This window comes from Alosa pseudoharengus, unplaced genomic scaffold (genome assembly GCF_046254945.1).
Source record: "Alosa pseudoharengus isolate Yale_2024_CS ecotype anadromous, Long Island Sound unplaced genomic scaffold, YU_APseudo_1.1 YU_APseudo_1.1_scf_76, whole genome shotgun sequence".
Classification (NCBI taxonomy): Eukaryota; Metazoa; Chordata; class Actinopteri; order Clupeiformes; family Clupeidae; genus Alosa; species Alosa pseudoharengus.
Window position 1 is genome coordinate 166824 of NW_027468866.1, and position 15000 is coordinate 181823.

Here is a 15000-nt window from a genome sequence, read left to right on the forward strand (position 1 = left end):
GACTGGCCTTGGGACACTCAATTTCCCATGGTCAATACGTTGTGGGCGCGGCCCATATTTTAGCGTTCAAGCCAATTGATAAAGTGAGGTAATCTACGTATGTGGGCAAGACGTGCAAAGTGCCTGTGGCCTACTTGTGTGGAACATGCTGTGTTATCTTTCTGCAAAAACCTTGTGCATGAACTAGACATGGCCCCAGGCTATCAGAGATTACATGCTTCAACTTATTAACCACACTTTATAATACTGATTAATATAATTCCTGTAATATAACTAAAGAGACTTACCTAGCGCGTTCTCATGAAATCATTTGACTTAATTTAAGAAAAGTTTGACTTATTTTAAGACATCTCATCCTGAAAACAAGCAAATTTGTCTGCCAGTGCATTGAGTAAATTTGTCTTGATAAGACTCTTTAAAATAAGTCAAGGTCTTCTTAAATTAAGTCAAAATGATCTTACGGGAGAGCACTAGGTAAGTCTTTTCATACTAAAAACAATAACAAATAGATTATTTGATCTTAATAGAAGATTATTAACACTTGGTTAGATTTCATTTTTTGCAGTGATATAATGATAAATGTGAAAGAAAAAGGACAATGATATACAGTGAGATTTGGTTTGATCATTCAACATCAGGCTTCCCAGCAGCTACAGAGCTAAAAGAATGAGTGAATGTATGGGTGTATTCACATACAGTGTGTGTTTAAATACCTGTGAATGTGTGTGTGTGTGTGTGTGTGTGTGTGTGTGTGTGTGTGTGTGTGTGTGTCTGTGTCTCTGTGTGTGTGTGTGTCTCTGTGTGTGTGTGTGTGTGTGTGTGTGTGTGTGTGTGTGTGTCTGTGTGTGTGTGTGTCTGTGTGTGTCTGTGTGTGTGTGTGTGTGTGTCTGTGTGTGTGTGTGTGTGTGTGTGTATGTGTGTGTTTGTGTGTGTGTCTCTCTCTCTCTGTGTGTGTGTCTCTCTCTCTGTGTGTGTGTGTGTGTGTGTGTGTGTGTGTGTGTGTGTGTGTGTGTGTGTGTGTGTGTGTGTGTGTGTGTCTCTCTCTCTCTCTCTCTGTGTGTGTGTGTGTATGTGTGTGTGTGTGTGTGTGTCTCTGTGTGTGTGTATGTGTGTCTCTGTGTGTGTGTCTCTCTGTGTGTGTGTGTCTCTGTGTGTGTGTCTCTGTGTGTGTGTGTGTGTGTGTGTGTGTCTCTGTGTGTGTGTGTGTCTCTGTGTGTGTGTGTGTGTGTGTCTCTGTCTGTGTGTGTGTGTGTGTGTGTGTGTGTCTGTGTGTGTGTGTGTGTCTCTGTGTGTGTGTGTGTGTGTGTGTGTGTGTGTGTGTGTGTGTGTGTAGCATACTCCCCGTCAGGGTCCTCAGCTCCCAGCCGGATTGTCGGCATCGGAGCACGGGACAACCTTCTGAGCATCTCACAACAAACACAGGTGAGGACACTCAACTCTACCGTACACTACACAAATACTACACAAACACTACACAAACTCTACACAAACTCTACACAAACTCTACACAAACACAGGTGAGGACACTCAACTCTACCATACACTACACAAACTCTACACAAACTCTACACAAACACAGGTGAGGACACTCAACTCTACCATACACTACACAAACTCCTCACATACACTACACAAACACTACACAAACTCTACACAAACTCTACACAAACACAGGTGAGGACACTCAACTCTACCGTACACTACACAAACTCTACACAAACTCTACACAAACACAGGTGAGAGGACACTCAACTCTACCATACTCTACACAAACTCTATACAAACAGAGGTGAAAGGGCACTCAATTCTACCATACACTACACAAACTCTACACAAACTTTACACAATTCCACATACCTCTACACAAACTTTACAAAACTCCAGACAACTCTGCACAAACTCTACACAACTGTACACGATTCCACTCAATCTACACAAACATACAAATTCTACACAACTTTACACAGCTCTACATATCTACGCAACTCTACCCAACTCTTCAGATTCAACTTTGCTCACAAGTACACAACCCTATACACCTACAGATTTCTATTTACAATGAAACGATTCTGATGTCAGCTTCACATTTCTACACACAATTACTACCAGGGTCCCACGCTCATAGAATTGTATAATTTTTGGTGCAAATTCATAGAATATTGGGGAATTTTGTTGTAGCAGTTTAAAATTTACTTGCCAAAATACATGAATACAAATACATTTCCACACAGAATCAATATCTGCTTTACTGCTTGCTTGAGTAGTTGTGGTTAACCCAACTTTGTTTATTCAATGCCCATTCAAATCTTTGGTCGGTACAATGTACCACTCATAGCAGGTCATGGAAAGTCTTTTTTTTTCTCAGGGAAAAGTTATGGAATTTGGCCAGAGAAAAGTTATGGAATTTGACATTTGACTTACCCTACTTACCCCAGCTTTCAATAGAGCTAATGAGCGAGCAGTTAAGATATTTGAATGGCCATATTCATATAGGCTTTCCAATTCTTAATAATAATTCATAATTAATCATTAATATTTGAATGAATAATTAATCATTTAACCTGCAGGCTTTCTATTGCTTGATAATAATTAAAGGTGATCTAAGCGATGTCAATCGATGCGCGTTTAGGAGATGTTCAGTTGCACAGGAGGGAGGGGGAGGGATGGGCAAGCTAGCTCTGTTTTGCTTGAACGTCAACAAAAGTGACGTTACCCAACATCGCTTAGAGCACCTCTAATAATATTTAAATTAATAATTAATCATTGAATCTGCTGGACATAAGAGTTAACATAATAGTCAACCAACGCCCTCTACTGGACAGTAATCGTCCCTCAATGCCGAGATGGGGCACACAAAGAGACCCCAAGGGGTCATGAGGATAGAATACATAAGACAATAGAGAAGAACCATGATGGGACTCCAGAATCTGCTGAATATTCTGACTCTGATTCCCAACTCTTTCAGGGGGAGACCGTGAGTGGGGGGAGGGTTGGAAGAGTGTTGGAACTGTAGATCCAAGGGTGCTAAAGAGAGAGTTACAGAGAGAAGGATGGACAATTAGAGAGGAAGGGAAAGAAAGAGGGATAGAGAGTTAGAGAGGGAGTGATAGAGAGTTGGAGAGAGTGAACGAGAGAGGGATAGATAGAGATAGATTGAAAGAGAGACAAAGAGTGAGAGAGAGAGTGAAAGGGAGGGAGAGAAAGAGAGGTCTGTAGTGTGGTTGAGGAAGCGAGGTGCCTGGGCCAAGGGCCCTCAGTCACGTCCCAGCTGTCTGGTTGCTCTCGGCAACCAGACATGATGTAATAATAGCAGTAGAACACAAGGGGGACGCCAGAGGAGTGGACACACCACTGCCAAGAACCAGATAGAGAGAGAGAGAGAGAGGGAGAGAGAGGGGGGGAGAAAGAGAGAGGAACAATGGGGGAGAGACAGAAAGAGAGAGGGAGGGAGAGAGAGAGAGAGAGAGGGGGGGGGGGGGGGCTGGTGAACGGGAAGAGAAGGGAGATGAATGAAAGAATGAGAGGGATAGTGAAGGACAGTGGGAGAGAGAGGGAGAGAGAAAGTGAGAGAGAGAGCAAGAAAGAGAGAGCAAGAGAAGGACATAGAGGGAAGGGGAGAAGAGGAGGGGGTAGAGAGCTGAGTGTTGGCAGAGGTTCTCGTCCCAATCTAAACTGGAGGCTGAACACTGATCTTTTCATGCTGACGCACTGGCTGGCAGTAATCTACAAACACAAAACATATTTTCATATACGCACACACACACGCACACACGCACACACACGCACACACACACACCTACCTCTCTCTCTGTCCTCACTCTCTCTCTCTTTCTTTCTCACACACACGCACGCACGCACGCACACACACCTACCTCTCTCTCTGTCTCCTCTCTCTCTCTATCTCTCACACACACACACACACACACTCAAGGGCCGATTCCTTTCTCTGATGCGCATATGCATCAAATTCGCTTTAATAAGGAATATACGGATTGGCTTGGTGGACCAGTCATCAGCCCCGGATCAGGGTCAAGTCGGCCTTTTCCACACTAAGCCCTCCCAACTCCCAATCTGTTACACACACACGCACGCACACACACGCACGCACGCACACACACACGCACGCACGCACGCACGCACGCACGCACACACACACAAACACATACACACACACACGCACATTTATTTACATTTTTTTTTCATTAAGAAAATTATTTTATCCTATGCGGCTTACATATGTCAATCATATTACAAGGGCCGCTGTCCCCGTAGCAACTTGAGGTTAAGTGGTTAAGTTAAGTGCCTTGCTCAAGGGCACAACGGTGGAAGCCGGGAATTATACCCACAACTTTACAAGTTTGCTACAGAGTCAGCTCTGTTTTGTAGTAACACTGGCAGCAGGGGAGGGGCCTCTCTGACTCTCCATCTGAACGTGCAAATGGAGTGGATGCACACACACACTCACACACACACACAGACAGAAAGACACACACACACACACACAGAGACAGAGACACACACAAACACACACAGACACAAACACACATAGACAGACACAGACACACACACACACAAACAGACACAGACACACAGACACACAAACAGACACATACACACAGACAGGCAGACACACACACATGGAGTGGATGTGGGTAGGCAGAGGGGTTTGGAAAAGGCCCACATCACCAGAGTGGTTCTCTCACTCTCCACAGTTCAACACTGCCCCTTAGTGGTCACCGGGGGCAGTGAGAGAGAGAGAGAGAGAGAGAGAGGAGGGGACGCTGGGCCTTTAATGATGATGATGTCTATCTCACCCCCCCCCTCTATGCTGAAGATACAGAGTACAGACAGACATACAGCTGTCTACTGGAAGTCAACGTTTTCATAAATAACTGATGTTTAATAATGAATAATAAGTAATAAAGTAATTAAGGAACTATAATTATAATCTTCTCTTTCTCTGGCTCTCTCTCTGGCTCTCTCTCTCTCTCTCTCTCTCTCTCTCTCCAGTCCTGGTTCCTCTGACAGCTCCTGGTCACTGGATCACTCGACAGCAACCTTCTCCTCCCTCTTAGCCCCCAGAACCAGTCAACAGTACAGAACCCATACAGTCTCCGTAGAACCGATCCCAACACAGAACGCCGAGAAACCAGAACCTAGTCTGGGACCTCACCCACCAACCCACAGCAGAACTCCCGGCTACATCCCCGGAACGTCATCATCATCATCACCATCACTTCCTTCTCCGCCCGTTTCGCCACTTCGAACATCAAAATCTCCAACGTCGGGATCAGGATCACCATCGCCACCACCACCATCATGATCAGCATCGCCGTCAGCAACGTCTTCATCGTCACCATCACCATCATCATCATCATCTCCACCATCCGAGGGAAATGGCTCCACGGACACACACAGCAGGAGCGAGAACAGAACACTACTGGTGGGCGCCGGTCATGTGACCAAGTCATGTGACCACCACCCATCAAGCAGGAAGCAAGAAGAAGAAGAAGATGAAGGCTAAGAATGGCCTTCTAAAAAAAAAAAAGAAAATAGTGTAAAAAAAAATATCCTCCTTGAAAAAAAAAATGACAAAAGCTGACAAAAACGGCCCTTCTCTCTTTTTATTATTATTGTTACTATTATTGTTGTTGTGTTTTATATATCTGTTGTCATATTGTAGCCATGCAGTTAGGCGATAGGACTCCTCTGTGCCCAAGTTTCCCACCAAATTGCAGTTCACAGTAATAGGGTTCTCTGTAGAATCAAAACCAGTTCACCAGGGTTGTAGGCCCACCCACCAGCCAGAGTTATGCACCCCATTGGTTAAGCCCAGATTCTACTGCCATCTGATTAGTTAAGCTCCCATGACCCTTTTGGATTGGTCAGTCATGATGACACTCCTTTGTTACTCACTAGTCACTCTTAGGCTGCCTGTTGGCATTGTTTACTAAGCAGGTTTGATTTACCTGCGTAATTCCAAATTTTTGAATTTGGACCGTGAATTTTTCATAATTCAACACGGGTTATAACTCTGTTGACTTTCTATTCACCTTCCCTGGCCTTTAGCTTCAAACAAATGATCACTGTTTGTACCAAAATCATCGTTAGTCTAGTCAGAGTCAACACTAAAGAACTGTAACACTATCAAAATCATGTGCAATCTGAACTCTTCCACTCTCTTCGCTATTTGAACTGACAAAGCCAGACATCTGATGGAGGGAGAGAAAGAGAGAGAGAGAGAATGGTGGGTGGAGAGGTAATCATCTATGCAGATGGATGTGTAAATGCTCTGGTGTGCTGATCCTAGGTAAACAGCTCATTATGGGATAGATGCAGCTCTGGTCTGGCATTGATACATGTGACAACACACAGACACACATTCACACACACACACACACACACTCATCATCAGGTAGTGACCTCTCACAGTCAGTGTTAGATGAATGGCCCAGTCAACAGATAGTGACACCCAACCTTATGGAACCTGTCTGGAGGTCAGATTGTGACACTCAACCCTATGGAACCTGTGTCAGATTGTGACACTCAACCCTATGGAACCTGTGTCAGATTGTGACTGCCATTAGATGTAGAGGACAGAGGAGGGGTATGTGAAGGTCTTGACTTTGTATTGAGTCTCTCTCTCTCTCTCTGTAGTTTTTGTAAAAAAAATCAAGTGTTAACGACGAGGAAGATCAAATGGTGGGGTGTGGAACCGTATGGAATCCCGCCAGGCACTCACATGGGGACGGACTCTGGGGAACAGAACCGGGTTCTGATCCTGCACGGATCTGTAGCTGATCTGAACATGATCTGGCCCTAATATGACTCCAATGTGGCCTGGGTCTGGGGGCTGTACTACCGAGCTGTAACCAAGGTTACAGGTTTTATACGGTTAACTTTGTGAGTAACTGCGTATCTCCAAATTAATGCTTCTCTGCATATAACTGCTTTTTAAGAGACATTGTTTTGAGATCAGCGGGAACTCCCAGAAGTTACTTGGGTCAGCCAATAACCTCGCTACGTAGTATACCCCTCAGAACTGATCTGGTTCTACCAACCCACCCCAGAGTTGGTCCTCCTGCTGAAAGCAGATTGAGCGTCAATGTGAGGGAGCCTCAGAACCATTTTGTTTTTTTGTTTTGTTTTGTTTTTTTAATCTGAGAATTGTAATCTTATAATTTCCTTTTTGTTTTTGTTTATTATTATTTTTTTTAAATCCTGCAAACAGTCCTTCAGCTCCAGGACTCTAAACTGAAAGGGGTGACTGGTTTGATTCCAGTTTTTACGTTTGAGGAGAAAATCAAAACAAAACAAACAAAAAAGTATTTGTTTATATTTGTTTACTTTTTTCCACTTGTTTGGAGTCTGTGTCATTGGCATTTGCAGTTGTCCCCTTTTAAAGGCATGTAGAGTTTGTACTAGCTGAATTTTGTAAGTGTGTGTGTGTGTGTATGTGTGAAGGCTTAAGGAACCTATGCAGCATCGTGGTGGGTGGGTGTGTGTGTTGGGGTGGGGGTGGAAAACAGGATCAGAAAGTAAAAGTAGTTCTCTCTGTGATGTCATAGATGGACGCTAGACTGTTTGTGTTTACACAGTCTGAGGTGGTAGTTCTCTCTGTGATGTCATAGATAGACGCTAGACTGTCTGTGTTTACACAGTCTGAGGAGGTAGTTTTCTCTGTGATGTCATAGATGGACACTAGACTATCTGTGTTTACACAGTCTGAGGAGGTAGTTCTCTCTGTGATGTCATAGATGGACACTAGACTGTCTGTGTTGTACACAAACAATGTTCCAATTTAAAAGTAAAAAAAAAAACACGTTGCACTACAGAAGCTCATCTGCCTGGCTGAAGAGTTGTTGGACTGATTAGAACCGGGCAGTTTAGCCAGAGGATGAAACCAATACACAGACTGCAAGTCTATAGAACTTTTACTCTCTGAAGCCTGGGTTTTCCACATATCCAAGGGGAGGGGCAGTGGGTGGGGTTGAGGGGTATGTGCACGGGAAGGGGGGGAGGGCACACACTGCTTGTGATGGAATATGACACTGGGGTGGGGTACGGGACCCCCGCCCTTCGGGGAGCAGAGGATTCTGGGCTGGCACCGCACCAGCTAGAACTGGATTGGATGTGGCCCAGAGTGCTCTCTGCTCCCTGCGGAGGGCTGATTAGCCTTTAGCGGCTAAGTGGAGCTGGATTGGGATTTAGTGGCTAACCTGCTTGATTGAGTTCAGTTTCAACCTCCCCCATCAATAAATGTTACTGTGAAAGAGTGAATCCTTTGCTTCTCCATTTCCCCCACACACTTGGTCATATTTATTTGCTTTTCTTTTAATACTCTCAATTCACACCTCTTTCTCTGTCTCTCTCGTTCACATCGCTCCCATTCTGAAACTGATGCCGTGTCCTCGAGCCATATCCATCTCAAGATAGACAGTCTAGCAAACATTTGTTGGCACCATGACAAGATTTTATTAGGTTGTTAATATGATTATCATACAGGAATAAACACATAGAAGAGAATGGGTCGCTCGATCGAGCATTAAAGTGACACAATGTATGAATTACGCCTTTCGCCAACGCTTATCCTACTTGGATGCCCTTTATCTCTGAGGGAACACCCAATTTGTTTAAAACTGACACAAAGGGTCATGCGTACCTGCGTACCTACAACACCAATGTATAATGCAGTGCAGGCTTGGCAGAATCAGAGACTCAATCCACCATATTGTAAGTCAGTGTAGCAGCAAAGTAAAGATGAAGCTGTTATTAAGGTGATATGAATACATTGTGTTGCTTTAAAGGTGTCATTCACTTCAAGTGTTCACTACAGCTTTGGTGGAACGCTCGTGCATTATGATCATCATCACCCTTTTGGACGTCAGGTCCATGTACATAATTAGCAAACCAAGACACAGACATGCACACACTTTCACACGCAGTAAAGCATCGACTGTGTCTGCCTTCACAACATTAACCGTGAATCTGGCCCGTAGCCTGCACTAAGCAATTAGCGGTCATAGACTGCTATCCCCAACTAGAGAGCACTAAATAATTAGCGGTCATAGACTGCACCCCAACTAGAGAGCCTTAAAACAAAAGGGTGGAACAAAGCTGTTTTATATAAAAAAAGAAGATAAACTTAAACACAAGGTAAACACAAACTGTATGTCATGGTGTTTGAATGGGTCTTTGTTTGTGTAAGTGTGTACAATGTCCATCACTTCCTGTAAGATGGCTGTTGGTAGTGTCGCTAGACCCAAAACTATACAGGTACAGTCCTAAATAGAATAAACTGCTGTCAAAGGGGCAGCAGGTGCTAGTTAAAAACCTTAACTTAACTTTACTGGGGCACATCAGTTCAATACTGGGCACATGCCCAGGGAGCAGTCATGGCCTACTGGTTAGGGCTTCGGGCTTGTAACCGAAGGGTTGCCGGTTCGATCCCCGACCAGTAGGCAAGGCTGAAGTGCCCATGAGCAAGGCACCTAACCCCTCACTGCTCCCCAAGCGCCGCTGTAGTAAGGCAGCTCACTGCTCCCCGAGCGCCGCTGTAGTAAGGCAGCTCACTGCTCTGGGTAAGTGTGTGCTTCACCTCACTGTGTGCTCTGTGTTCACTAATTCATGGATGGGATAAATGCAGAGACCAAATTCCTTGTATACGCAAGTATGCTTGGCTGAGAAAACCTGATTTACCTTTTTTATACAGTAAAAGGGGTCTAGTGACATCCCTGGCTGTTGGTTTATATGTACAGTAAAAGGGGTCTAGTGACATCCCTGGCTGTTGGTTGATTCTTACTCTAGGATCAGGCTCAGGCCAGACTTGGAGTCATTTCAGGCACAGCTACTGCAACACACAGACTAGAGATGCGCAGATGGGCTATTATTTCAACCGTAACTGCATAGCAAAACGTATCCATCCGCACCAAAATTTTTTGACCAATTTTCAAAACCGCACCCGCCCGCCATCCGCTGGTTGTTTTAATGTATATGGGTGATGTGTTTGATTGGTTCAACCGCCACCCGCCCGAATTTAATTAAATTATAATTCTTCACGTCATCCACCCGATCCGTGGTTTAACCGCGGCTGTAACCGCAAACCGCGCATCTCTAACACAGACCCCTTTGTTAACTACCCCTCCTTGTATTTGTTTGTGTTGTCGCTTGTGCAATCCCCCCATCCCCCATTTCAAAAGTCGGCCCTAAACAAAAGTGCCTTTTGACCCTTGTCCCCCCTTTTTGACCTTTGACCCATGCCCCCCCTTTCCTACTATCTTTCTAAGCACCTGCTGTTTCAGGAGAGGAGACGACGGTTGAGTATCGCCGGATTCCACGCCACGTCTGACCCACAGTGGTTGGAACGGCGCACACACAGGTCTTCTCTTCCACTCGTGTTAGGCCCCGCCCATCTCGCCGCTGAGGACTCAAAACTACACCTCGACACTTCAAGTGAAATTTCCGCAGACTTGTGCAGTCAGCAAGTACACAAAATTGCCCGAGCTACTGCCACAGGTTGGGACTACCGATTGAAGTTAAATGTAAACAACCTTTTTCTCATTTTGTTTGTACAATTTGAACACAGGCCATGACACAGTGACACATAACACACAGCAGATAGTCACAGAGTGAAACATGCACAAACACATGAATAAGTCCATTTGGCCCTATTTATATAAAAAATCTACTTTTCAAACATTTCCAAAAAATTTACTTAATTTCATGACTTTTTCCAAATTGGTAAATTGGACATTTCTATTTATAATTCTATAACATTCTCAGGATTTCCATGATCCTGTGTACTTTGTCACCCCACCGATGTCAGTAAAAATTAAGGAAAATGGTGAAAGCCTATTTAAGTAAATCTAAGTTTATGTATATATCACAAGTGTAATTCTTAAGACCTATAGGCAATGAACACGCCATTCCAAACGGCTTAATGGCACACACAAACCCAGTTAGCAGCTCGCACTCTAGAGCTGCCGTGTAGGTTTTTGAACATTCTAACATAAGATTCCGTTCCGCAACAATTGAAGGTCCTAAAATTCTATGTTGAATTCAATGAATCCAGATATTCTTTAGAACGTTCATTTCCCAACATTCCAGTCACATACTCCTTTAAGGGTTAAGAAGTTATTCAAGGTCATTAGATGGGCAAGGTGCTGATTGGTCGGTGGCTTACAGGAAGAATCATGATCTAACCCCTCCCCCCTCCTAAATGGATCTACAGTACAGTAAAGTAACTACAGGAAGTTGGTTTGATTTTAGATCTTTTTACTGTTCAATGCTGATTAAAGAGAAGTTCATGCAGTGGGTGTTGGTCTTTGTTTTTCTGACTTCTCTTCTCCTCACAAACTCTTTCTTCACTCATTGTAGGATTGTCAGGAGGCGATAGATCACCATAGATCATCAATTCTGTTCATTGAATATGAACACCTCTTTTTGCTTTGTGCATGCAACATTCCACTATTCTCGCAGAACAACCCCTTAGGAGGTCTGAAGAATAGACCTCTGAAGAAAATGGACCCAATGCTGCCATCTTAGCCCAAATAAGGAGATCCAGATCTGCTTACATGGTCAAGGATGGTACCCGGATCTCCTTATTTGGGCAAAGATGGCATCTTTTAAGTCATTTTTGTAGTCAAACTTCAGAGATCGATGCCCACATGAATGTCACCGGCCACTCACCTATTTGGTATGTAGTACATTCAGTCAACACACACAGTCAAGGAAATGTCAATTCCTTCTGCTTTAATGCAAGCATTGACAGACATAAAAAAACACATCGGCTAGGGTGTGCAGACATATATGTGTGTATATATATATATATATATATATAATTTAAAATAATATTTATGTACAGTTACAAAATAATAAAAACAAACTTAATGCAGAGGAAGTAGATTGGGAACCAAATAGAACGTTCAAGCATTGTTTTTGTTTTTTTTGTTGAAAGGGTCTATAACAATGCGTGCGATACTTCATAATCAGACTAGAAGTTGGTATGTCTTTCCGTTTTTGGTTTGACCTTTGGTGTGCATTAGCTCGAGAAAGGTTGAGAACTTCTGATCTAGAACATGGTGGGTAGATCAAGTGTGTGGTTCAGTGATAAACGTGGACATGCCAACTCTGGGTAAGCAGTAAACCTCCTAAATGTTGAGCCCCTCACCTTTGTTTTGGTAAATGAAACCCCAGGGTTCTTCTATTAAGTGGTTTACCTCTTAGGGCCCTAATATAATGCCGGGCAAAGCCTCACGTCAACCTAAAGCTTGCTTTAAAAACAGTATAATTTTAATACCGTGAGGAAGATCCTAAGCACAAACAAAGGAGGGTCAGCTGAAAGCTCTCTCATGCCACATGATGTTGCTGGTTCATGCAGAAGAACTAGGACAGGCTTTGCCCAGCATGTAAATTAGGGCCTACAGTCTGAGCAAACTCATCCAGGTAGCTGGGCCAACTAAACCACATACTTGGAATTACACGCCCAAAACAAATGGTCAGCCAGAGGCAGTAGCTCTGGGAACCTTCCATCCAATCAGAAGGGATTCTGGGAACCTTCCATCCAATCAGAAGGGATTCTGGGAACCTTCCATCCAATCAGAAGTAATACTGGTATACGTGTCACAGTCTAATACTATCAGGGTTTCACCTCCCTGGGCACTCTATCCAAAAGTGTGAAATCTTCATAGGAAAAAAACAAAAACAAAAACAAACAAACAAATAAACAAAGAAAAACAACAACTGGCAAATAATCTCAGTCCATATAATAAGCCTTCCCTTCACAACCATGTGTCCTTCTCTAATTAGGCAGCTTCTTAAGTGTGCACTCAGAAGTAAGCAATCTAGGACAGGTCCCAATCAAAACACTAATGGTTCCTCCACATTAAGCACTCATAGTTTAGTCACTGCAGTGACAAGTCCTGGCCCAACAATTCTAATGCTATAAAATGTTGGTTAGGCATCATGTCTGTTAACACTTCACTTCCATACTATGGAGAGTAACAGCTGTCTCTTTAGTTTTTAACACTCACTATTTTTGGAATACTCGCATTTTGGAGGTGGGGGGAAAAAGCGCTATCAGCGTGACAGCCATTTTACTGTGCATTCTGAAGTGACAAGTCAAAAAGGGGATCAAATTAGGATTGGACTCATACAATGACTTCTTAAAGGGAACCTAGGCAGGATTTCACCCTCTGCTGGAGAAATTGTGCATTATGCCATTTCAAACTGTGGGAAAAGGTAACGATAAAGCACATGGATTTGTTTACAAGCTAGCGAACGGTTAGCATAAGTTTGGCAGAACTTTATGGATGTTACAAGGTAAGAACCACGATTTAAAACGAGTTTCTTGTTTCTCACTTCTCTTTCCGGGACGGTAGTCTCAATGTTGCAAGGTTGGTTTTCCGCCTGGGGACGCTATACCTATATAAGCGCCATTTTCACCGGAACAGGTCATTTAACCATCCAATTGATTTCTAAACGGGTTTATTACGTTGGAATAGTTGCCCTTTAAGTAACACTAACCCTTGACCTTTGTATGTATGATACCCCCCCCAACCTCTGATTTACTCCATAGCGCCACCTCTGGTGAGAAGAGAACACCTCTGCATTCTGCCAGATCAGCACCCGGTTCCCTGATAGCAATGGACGTATGCACCTACGGATGTTCTCTACAGATTCATCTTTCCAACGTTTGTTTTTTCTGTGTGTTTCTCGAACATGCTCGTAAAATGAACACACATGCAGTGCTGCTAAGATGTTAAGGGGAGCTGTCCACGTTAACAATTTTGAAATCAGGTGACGTGACGTCACAACTGCCTTGAACTTCGGAATAACATGGTAACTGACTTATGCAAATGTCCAAGTTTCTTTATTTTCATATTTCATGACCATTCCCTGCCACACACAGACATAACTAACGTTAGCCTAATTGTTTAAGATTAGATTGTTCCGCAGTTTTCATATTTGTTTGTTACATGAGGTGTGAACATATAAGACGCAATAGTGTTTTGGAGTGTCGCTAAAGACAAAATTTGAAGACGAGGAAAAGGTTGAGTAAGATAGTAAAGAAATGTGTAAATAATATAGACTTATGACGTTGATACAGCACAGGTTGTGTAAGGTAAGCCACATGTTCCTCACTCTTACCCTTTTTCATTTGATAACTGTACCAGACCAACTTTGTCTGGTTCCTTAACATAATCGCATTTGTGTTTTCACATTTTTATGAACATGAAATTTATGGGATTTTCTTTTCAAGCTAAAAGGTGATTTATTACAACTAAATAGAGCAATTCTTAAGATCTCGGGATCACTCGTAAATCTTGCGAGTTCTTGTTTTCACAACATTCTTAAACAACGATCACCTCGGGAAATGGTCTGAAAATTGTAAGATGTTCGTAAGAGGGACTTTATGAACTACTTAGGTTTACGATGCTTTCGGAAAGCTGGGCCCAGGACCAGACAAGAGGCAGATCAGAACAAGACCAGAGACATGAGAGCCGTTCACACCGAGAACGATAACTATAACGACAACAAAATATTGTTCTAGCTAATATGAATGATGACGTCTACACATAAACTATAACAAACATTATCGTTATAGTTATCTTTATAGTTATTGTTCCTGGTGTGAATGGCCCTTTGATCTTGGCTGGAACAAAGACATCGTCAGAACAAGATCAAAGCCGGATTGTGCTATTGCCAAGGTAACACGAGGTATTCACAGGTGTAGCGCGTCTGTTGCACACCGACACTCGTTAACATAATTTAAACAACAGTGGAGAGCACCTTCTCTCACCAGAGGACAGGCTCACGGGGTGTTAACACGAGAGGGTGAACATGTGTGTATCAGATAAACATTGCAGTGTAGCATTGCCATTTCAGTCAAAACACACACACACACTCACACACACAAATCCAACCAATGAAATCACTGGCACCACACTCCACTCTGTGAGGAGCACTGTGCCACTGGCGCCCCCTAGTGTCCTGATGAAA

General features: G+C 43.4%; 2 protein-coding genes across 3 annotated transcripts in view; one reads left to right on the forward strand and one right to left on the reverse strand.

Moving 5' to 3' along the window:
* Nucleotides 1-7971, forward strand: part of LOC143111240 (nuclear factor 1 X-type-like) — a 119204-nt gene extending 111233 nt beyond the window's left edge. The window contains exons 11-12 of the mRNA XM_076273432.1: nt 1334-1422; nt 5011-7971. Coding sequence (XP_076129547.1) covers nt 1334-1402 — 69 coding nt within the window. The 3' untranslated portion in view covers nt 1403-1422; nt 5011-7971. The remainder of the gene's footprint in view (nt 1-1333; nt 1423-5010) is intronic.
* Nucleotides 7972-11730: 3759 nt separating this feature from the next.
* The window catches only part of rad23aa (RAD23 homolog A, nucleotide excision repair protein a), a 12578-nt gene continuing 9308 nt past the window's right edge, over nt 11731-15000 (reverse strand). For both annotated transcript variants that reach the window (XM_076273434.1, XM_076273433.1), the window contains exon 9: nt 11731-15000. This exon is cut by the window's right edge and continues 918 nt beyond it. The gene's annotated coding sequence lies outside the window, so the exon portion shown is untranslated.